This window comes from Petaurus breviceps, unplaced genomic scaffold (assembly GCF_028583685.1).
Source record: "Petaurus breviceps papuanus isolate PSGF00001 unplaced genomic scaffold, PetGlider_PUasm1.0 123859, whole genome shotgun sequence".
Lineage (NCBI taxonomy): Eukaryota > Metazoa > Chordata > Mammalia > Diprotodontia > Petauridae > Petaurus > Petaurus breviceps.
Window position 1 is genome coordinate 9,243 of NW_027185648.1, and position 9,515 is coordinate 18,757.

The window sequence follows — 9,515 nt, forward strand, 5'->3', positions numbered from 1 at the left end:
CAAGCATACAAGTAAGAAATCAACATATAAAGTGATCTACTTATATACATGCAGGAAATGACTCAGTACTGATGCAGTTTTCTTTGTCATTTTTTTTCAACAGATACTAACCAGATCAACTACAGGAAGAAAACATCATCAATATCGTTTAACCCAAGTGTTTCCTATTTTATGATCTATTTATTCCAAATTTTTCTCTTCCTCCTTTTCCATTGAATAGATCCTCAGCATTCTCAGTCCAAAGTTGAGAGGGATGTCCTCTTGTAACAACTCCATTCCCCAGCCAGAGGTATTTATATTGGCTGGGATTCCAGGACTGGAGTCTTATCATGGCTGGTTCTCCTTGCCCTTCTTCTTAGTCTTCATCATTGCTCTTATTGGCAACATCACCATTGTGTTCATCATCCATGCAAAGAAGAGTCTCCATGAGCCCATGTTCCTCCTGCTGGCCATGCTGTCAGTTGTTGACCTGTCCTTAGTTAGTGCAACTGTGCCCCGCATGTTAGGCATCTTCTGGCTGGATGCTAAAGAGATCAGCATTAATGGGTGCCTTACACAAATGTTTTTTATCCCATCTTTCTATGTCATGGAATCTGGCATTCTTTTGGCGATGGCTTTTGATCGTTTTGTAGCCATCTGCAATCCATTGAGATACACCACCATTCTAGCTAATAATTCACTAGTGAAAATGGGGCTAGCAGTCATAGCAAGGACTATGGTCGTGCTTACTCCAGCACCTATTTTAGCCAAAACTTTGACCACCTTCCAAACTAACATTATTCCCTACTCCTATTGTGCCTACATGGCTATGGTACAGATTGCTTGTGGTGACATTTCTAATTATATTGTCTATGGCCTCATGGTCATTGTGTCTTCTATTGGTATTGACTTCCTCTTTATCAGCCTCTCCTATGGGCTGATTCTTAGAGCTGTCTTCCACTTTCCCTCTTGGGAAGCACGGCAAAAGGCTCTGAGTACATGTGGCTCCCATCTCTGTGTCATTGCCCTTTTTTATTCACCAGTTGTGTTCTCTTTTTTGGCTCAAACATTTGGATACCAAATGCCTCCCCATTTCCAGATTATTGTAGATAACCTCTACTTCCTTGTTCCTCCTATGATAAATCCTTTGATCTATGGAGCCAGAACCAAACAGATTAGGGAGGGTATCCTCCAAGTCCTACATTACCACCCAAAATAAGTTTTGAGATAGTAGTGATATGATTTTTAAGAGATATTTGTGAATTTGGAAAACTTGTAAGAAAGGCTGGCAGAAATAATTCCAGTGATAGAAACATCATTTTTGGGGTAACATTAGAAATCTTTCCATGAGCATGTTTCTTTTTCTTATTTCTATGTCATATTCTTGATTTATTTTGAGATTATAGTCCACTAAGCATTACCAGATTCATTTTTAAAGCTTTCTAGGGCAAGACCAACTAGAATCTATAATGTTTTTCAGCTGTTGTTGTTGTTTTGTGGAGACAATCTAGGTTAAGTGATTTACACAGAGTCATCCCACTAGTAAGTGTCCAAGGCAAGATTTGAATTCAGGTCCTCCTGACTCCAGTGCCTGTACAGTATCCATTGAGCCACTTAGCTGCCCTTAGAACCAATACCATTTTAAAATTAATTAATTCATTGTTATATATATATATATATATATATATATATATATGCGTGTGTGTGTGTACATATATATATATATGAGTTTTTATGATATTTTTTATGAGTTTTCAAGAGACATCAGGATCTCAGTCTACTTAGGGTAGGTTTGGAATGCTGTTGTATTTTATGTGTTATAGGGAGCTAGGGTGAATGTAATATAGTTTACAACAACTATGTGACATCTAGGTTTGTCCTCTCTGTCTCTCTCTCTCTCTCTCTGTGTCTCTCTCTGTCTTTCCTCCTACTGACATGTTAAACATTATGTTCCAGAAAATACCCAGAAATTGCTATGTATATAGGTCTGTATTTTTATATATCTATCTACCTATCTCTTTAATTCTTCAGTTATCAGGAGCTCCCCCCCCCCAATTTCTGCCCTCTCAATGCATATCATTCATCAATTAATTTTAAACATGTAATTTATGAGCAAAATCATATAACATGGAAAATAATTGATATTAAGAAAATAATTTTTCTAGTACAGCATACAGTAAATTGAAATTTGGGATATAATCTATCTCTTCTTTATGCTCTCTCCAAGACCTTATGAGGCAAATAGAATAGAGTTATTTGGAAGTTTTAAACTTTGGCAGAAATTTTTCTCAGAACAATTTTATGGGAGAAAGGGGAGAAACATGCCATAAATTGGACTCTGCTAGATGTCACCAATGGCCACTGATAAGGGACCTTGATAAAGTATTGAATGCCTCCCTGGGTTCATCAAGTCTGTTTTCTTCCATTGCCTATGGTCAATTTTTAGTCTTGTAAGGCCTCCATGACCTTTCTTGATATTTTTACTCTCACGCTATGTCTTAGTACATGGCAAGGAAAGCATGTAATCAACACTGTTTTTCTATCTACATTTTCAGTCCTTCAAAAGCACTCCAGAATTTTAGGCAAAACACTTTGCAGGGCCACAGGAATCAGAAACCCCATGGCTCTGGACAGAATGTGCCCTTCTATGTTCCAAATAGTTAAGTCTCTATACTCTTTGATCATCCACAGTTTCTTTTACCCCTTGTGGGGTCAGAAAAGAATTAGAATGGGATAGGTAAATCCACGATAATTTTAGAAGAAAAAAATGAAATACTAAGTAGAAAAATTACAAGAGACTGAGTCTTGAATGAAGCTAGAGATTGTTGTTATTTATCCTTTGTTTTTAAAGAAGAACATTGCCCTCATATGTCATATCTTGACTTGTGTGTGAATTGGACTTCAGTGAGGCAGATTACACAAGGTCTCACTCTCTCTTCCTGAGTTATTGAAATCCAGTGGCAGGACAAAATCCAGACAACTTGAGATGGCCCAGGATGCAGTGGATGATCTTTGTATCTTAGATGTCTTATCTTAGGTACTCCATAGCACCTGCTTCAGCTGCATTCATGGTCATTGTAAAACATTATTTTCTTCCTATCATGCTGCCAGGGCAAATCTTCACATGCAGGGGGTAGACATCCACCTAATTCACTGACAGGCTTGAAGCCTGTTGGTTAGCTTCAACCTGGTTTAGCCTCTCTACCAAGATGGTTTCTCTGGATGTGGCTGCTGCACATGCTACAGCATTTTGGAACCAAAGTTAAGATTTGGGTGAATCAAGTAGACACCAAAGATGGGTGGAGCAGCCCTGTAAAAAGCTCAGCAAGCCCTCATATTAGAGGTGCTGGTCTTGAACACCCTTTATACCTAGGGTTTGTAAGATGTGTAAAGGAGAAGACCAAATTCCTGGCATAGGGAACAGTTTCTTCAAAAGCATGGAATTATCTTCAGTGACAATTCATACTCTTTATAGGATATATTAATTCTAACCTGAAGTTGCAGAAATACTGAAAGAACTGTAATTTCTTTTTTTTTTTTTTTTTAAGCAATCGGGGTTAAGTAACTTGCTCAAGGTTACACGGCCAGTTATTTCTGGGTGTGGTGCTGAGTGTCTGAGCCCGGGATTTGATCTCCAGGTCGTCCCAACACTGGAGCCGGTGCTCTTACTCGCTGAGCCACCTGGCCAGGTGTTTCTGGGTGGGTGCTAAGTGTCTGAGCCCGGGATTCGATCTCCAGGTCTTCTCAACACTGGAGCCAGTGCTCTTACTTGCTGTGCTACCTGGCCGCCCCAAGAACTGTAATTTCTATCTCACTCTACAATTTTCCCAAAATAGATGTAATTATTATTGGTCAATAGTACTTAACCTGTGATCCATGGATAGATGTCGTGTTATCCATGAACTTAGATGAGGAAAATATTAAATCTTCTTTATTTATTTTTCTGTAATTCTTTATTTTTTTAAAGCACTTGGGGTTAAGTAACTTGCTAAAGGTTACACAGCCAGCTAATTCTGGGTGTGGTGCTAAGTATCAGAGCCCGTATTTGATCCCAGGTAATCCCGACTCTGGGGCCGGTTCTCTTACTCGCTGTGCTACCTGGCCGCCCCTCTGTAATTCTACATTGTTTATTCTAAGCAATTAAAAATATTATTCTGAGTATGGATCCATAAGTATAACCAGACTCCCAAAGGATGCTATTACATACATATGAAAAAAAAATTAAGAATTACCACTTCAGAGAGAATCAATTTGGAAATAACACCCTAACCTTGGACTGTCATGAAATCCTTGCATGCACCTGTTCACCTAAGAATGTGAGTTTGTGCATAGTTTTCCTTAGTTATGTGTTTGTAGATGAATTTTACCTCAGGGAAGTTTTGGGGACTGGCAATATAGATTACAAGCTTATACATTGTTTTTCTTTATTTTTTAATGTGGGCTTTTAAGTAGAACTTCGTCATTATGGGGGAAGGTATAGGTGACTACATCTGTGAATTGAGCTTGTATGTATATGTTCATGTATGTGTGATGTTTCTCCTTATTGTCACTTCCTAAAGTTGTGGTTGTTCAATTACTTTTCAATCATTTCTGACTCTTCATGATCCCATTTGGGCTTTTCTTGGCAAAGATACCCAAGTGGTTTGCCATTTTCTTCTTCAGCTCATTCTGCAGATGAGAAAACTGAGGCAAACATAGTTTAGTGATCTGTCTAGAGTTACACAGTTAGTAAGTGTCTGAGGCCAGATTTGAACTCAGGAAGAGGACTCTTCCTGACTTCAGACTTGGTGCTCTATCCACCACAGCACCTAGCCTCTCAATTCCCAGAGTATTGGTCAATTCTGAATTTATACAGAGAACCCAGTGTGAGATCAATAAAATTAACCAGTAATATGTTTCAATGACTAAGTATCTATCTTGGGACTGGTGCAATATTTTCTTTCTTTCTTTTTCTTCTATGTCTGATTCAGACAAAGCCACTTCCCCTGTGAATCAATAAGTAAATATTAGAATGAACACCTATGATGCATGCTACACACACTGGCTTTGGGTCAATAACTCAATAAGAACCCCAAAGAAAAACCGGACCTATAGACCAAACACAGGAGTGTCTCAAAGGACCTACCGTGTTTCCCCGATAATAAGATCTATCCCAAAAATAAGCCCTCCCCTTACTGTGTAAGATTCCTCTAAAATAAGCCCTCCCCCGAAAATAAGCCCTATTGAGATTGCTACTGTAAGTGAAGGTGATCCCCTGCGCGCTCCGAGCTGCATCCAATCAGAGCTGCAGCAGTGAGCACGTCATCCTGTTCTTTATTGAATTCATTATTGAATAAAGGTACATGTTTTTGTTCACATTTACCCGTTTATTAAAATTGCTGTCAATGTTCATTAAAATAAGCCCTCCCTTGAAAATAAGCCCTCTGGTGTTTTTCTGTCCAAAAAAATAATAAGACAGTGTCTTATTATCAGGGAAACACGTTAGTCATCAATAGATACCTGAGACAGTCCATTCAATAGAACTAGCATGTAGATAATGTTGTTGAGTTTTTTTCAATTGATTGATTTTTTTTCCACATTACTATCAACAACCATATAACTAACTATGTAACAAATGTAAAATGATTCATAAAATAAGGTGGCATAAGGTCTACAAATAATCAAGGGGTTCAAATGAACTTGATCATAAGTAATAATAATTCTTTTTATTTTCATGGCACTGTAGATTTCTAAAGAATTCATATAAACACGTGCGTATTTTTTTTTCATTCAATCATCAACTACACAGAAGACCTACTCTGATGGGCTATTGTAACCTGAAGGCACCTCAGAATTTTTAAACATGTGCTATGGAGTGCCCACTCTGCCATGCCTACCAAACTTTATGAGCTCTGAGTGTTTGCTGAATGTCAGAATGTGACCCCATCTTTGGAGCACTTCACAAGATGAAGCATTAACAAAATGTTAAAAACTGATAAACAGCAGTTCAAGAAGAAGTTTAGAAGTACACAAAAACAAAGCAGGGTGAGGTCATCATTTTGATAAATTTGAAATATACTGAACATAGACTGTAATTTTGATAGTTTCTTCTATAATCCTCTTCTTATTTCCTTTGCATATTGAAATGTTGGTTGATTATTAAGATCACAATAAAAAAGAATCAAAGAAGTGAGAGCACACTCTTGTATTATATCAAAGTGCTGGTCATTAAAGCAAAAAATAGAAGTACAGTTTAAAAATTTGGATGCAGGTTCTTTCTCTACTCCTCAGATGTCAGCTAAATCACTTAATCCCTGTGGCCTTCAGCTTTCCTATTTATGAAAGAGGGAACTCTTATAGATAATATCTAAGATCACCTGTCCTAATCCATGATTCAGCAACAATCAATGAAATACAAAACACAATTAAGAATGTTAACTAAATGTGAGAGGGTTGATTTCTACTAGAAAGTTGACTTCTAGGTAGTGATTTTTTTTCAGCTGAAACAACTCAGAAAGGCTATCTACTAAGGTATAGTGTACTTAAGATGTCTCGATGGGAGAAATAATTAAGTGAATGAAATCTAGAATCATCTGACTATTTTAATATAAGCTCCATTAACAGTAATACTCTGAGGAGAGATTTTATTTTCTCCATTTAAGAAAAGATAGAAGTGACAACAGATGAAGAACTGATATGATTATATTTGATAAGTTAATAAATGTAATTGCCAAAAAGAGAAACCAGGCTTTCTGTTTTCTACCGTTAGATATTTTTCCACCACATTGTGCTTAACCTTCTAAAATCTAAGAGAGCACTAATATTTGATTGCCGATTAAATAAAAGGACAGTATGTCATTGTAATTATTTGTGTTTAGAAGTTAGCTTTCTAAGATCTGTTTTGCCCTGAATAGATTCATAAAGAAATTAGAACAGTAATATATTCTAGAAGATCAATTTAGGATGGTGAAATAATGGTGGAAATAAGATTTTAAATGGAAAACTAAAGGATCTGAAATTATCTAGATAATAAACCTTAATGGAAAGCAAGATTTTACATGAGAGAAAGTATACATTTCCTTATTTTCATTGAGGTTTTCACTAGAAGAAGTGGAAGGATACTGGGATAGCTGGTACTGGGGAGGTTAAAAAAGTAAATTCAAGGGGCAGCTAAGTGGCACAGTGAATAAAACACCAGCCCTGGAGTCAGGAGTTCCTGAGTTCAAATCCGGCCTCAGACACCTAACACAAAAACTAGCCATCTGACCTTGGGCAAGTCACTTAACCCAATTACCCTACCTTTCCCCCACCAAAAAGCAAAAAAAAAAAAAAAAAGAAAGAAAGAAAAAAAGCAGATTCATGGGAGTTGAATCATGAAACATGGGCATTAGGATCAAGGATCAGGTTTACTGGCCACTAGAGAGAATTGAGAACAGAAACAAAATTAAAAGACACTACCTTCAACTGTCTAGGTGCTATAGGGTAGAGAATGAACAGACATTGAGAGGTTACTGTTGGTGTGCTTGCCTCTCCTTCCCCCACAGGCACACACATATAATCATATGTGCTCAGACAAAACCATTCATGGTGAGGTTTAACTACCTCCCTCCCTTGCTTTTAAAAAATACATTAATTATTCATTTGTGACATTCTTTTCTTTTTGGATTTTGAGTTCCAAATTCTCTCCCCTCTTCCCACCCTTCCCTGACCCACTGAGAAGGCAAGCAAGTGATATTAATTACACATAGGAAATCATGCAAAACACATTTCCAAATAAGCCACATCTCCAAAAGTAAGTTTTAAAAAATGAAGAAAGAAAAAATTACATGTCAGTTTTCACTCAGAATTTATCAATTTTTTCTCAGGCGGAAGATGGCATTTTTTTTTCATCATGAGACTTTTGGAATTGTCTTGGATCATTGTATTGATTAAAGTAGCAAAGTCTTTCACAGTTGATCATCTTTACAACATTTCTGTTATTGGGCACAAAAATTTCCTGGTTCTTCTCACTTCACTTTGCATCAGTAAACACGTACATACACACATACATACATGTGCATGCATATGTATATAGATGCATATGTTTTACATGTATGTGTACATATATGTATATGTGTGTATGTGTGTTTGTATGTGGAGAGAGAGACGGAGAGTACATTTAGGTCCAATTCCTTTTTCTTTGATCATTCTGAGGAACAGAACTAGTAGTGATATGACTGGATCAAAGGGTTATACAGATTTTTATGGTCCTTTTGGCATAGTTTCAAATTATTCTCCAAAATGTTTGGAGTAGTTCACAATTCCAACAGTTCACTAATATACCTATTTCCCCTCATCCCCTCCACTATGTGTTGTTTCTTATACGTGGAAGAAGGTAGCTCATAGTTGTTTAAATTTGCATCTTTTCTAATCAATAGTGATATTGAACCTTTTTTATAAATATGACTATAGATAGCTTTGCTTTCTTATTTTGAACCCAGCTCTTATCTTTGAGCATTTATCAATTAAGGAATGGCTGCTTAAAAGTGAATTTTACCCAGTCTCCAACATATTTGAGAAATAGACATTTATAGAAAAAAATTTTTGCTTAAAGTTTTATTAGATGAGTTATTTTAAAGTTGTTTGAAGAAGAATTTGGAGAGTTTAGCTAGGGGTAGCTAGGTGGTGCAGTAGATAGAGTGCAAGGCCTGAAGTTAGGAAGATTCCTCCTCCTGAGTTAAAATCTAGCCTCAGACACTGACTACTTAAGTGAGCCTAAGCAAATCAATTACCCTGTCTACCTCAGTTTCCTCATCTGTAAAATATCCTAGAGAAGACAGTGACTATTAATCACTCTAGTACCTTTCACAAGAAGATTTCAAATGAAGTCACAAAGAGTCTGACATTACTAAAAAAATAGCTGAACTTCTTTAACTCCTTTGCTTCCTGCACTCTTTCATCTTGCCTCTATCTCCTTCCAAAAGGGACTAAAGCTTCTGATGTGTTTTTGGGAAAAAAAAGAAAACTCTAATACCATGATCAGAGATTATTGAATGACCCTGGGACTTTTGATAAAGTCTAGTTAGTCCTAGGAGATTTGGGGTTGATTAATTTAGTGATGCATCCTAAAGTCTAGTATTTATCAGTTATTCCATACCCCAGAGAGTGCCAAATAGCTACAAGTAGGGGCAAGGGGAATGAGTTCACTATAAACTCCCTAGCTCAGGGGCTATGCTTACATCTGAGCTGCCTCAGTTGATGCAACTTTTGCCTATCAACTGAAGCTATCGTTACTTGATGATTTCCTGACTTAGGGATTTATGGACAATAATATAGAAAAGGGCAACAAATAAACAATATAATGAGAAAATGGAGAACCTGAGTTTCTAGGCCTGTTCTGCCTCAGACTAGCTATGTGTGCACTTGGGTAAGTATTTTTTTTTTCCTGTCTAGATCTCAAGACTTCATCCATGCTTACAACCCAATAATTTGTAAAATCCCTTCTAGTTCTGGCATTCAGTAAGTCTAGGACATGAGTAAAATTAAGATGAAGGGCTGAGTTCAAAGGTGGGATGGGC

General features: G+C 37.0%; 1 protein-coding gene across 1 annotated transcript; it reads left to right on the forward strand.

The window, feature by feature from the left end:
• The first annotated feature begins 253 nt into the window (after nt 1-253).
• LOC138162788 (olfactory receptor 52E4-like) lies at nt 254-1,198 on the forward strand. Its single transcript, XM_069090225.1, has one exon. It carries the CDS (start codon nt 254-256, stop codon nt 1,196-1,198), a length of 945 nt encoding a protein of 314 aa, XP_068946326.1.
• The last annotated feature ends 8,317 nt before the right edge of the window (nt 1,199-9,515 follow it).

Excerpts from the sequence above, each read along its gene's own strand:
- LOC138162788 (XM_069090225.1), top strand. The coding sequence starts at position 254 with ATGTCCTCTTGTAACAACTCCATTCCCCAGCCAGAGGTATTTATATTG.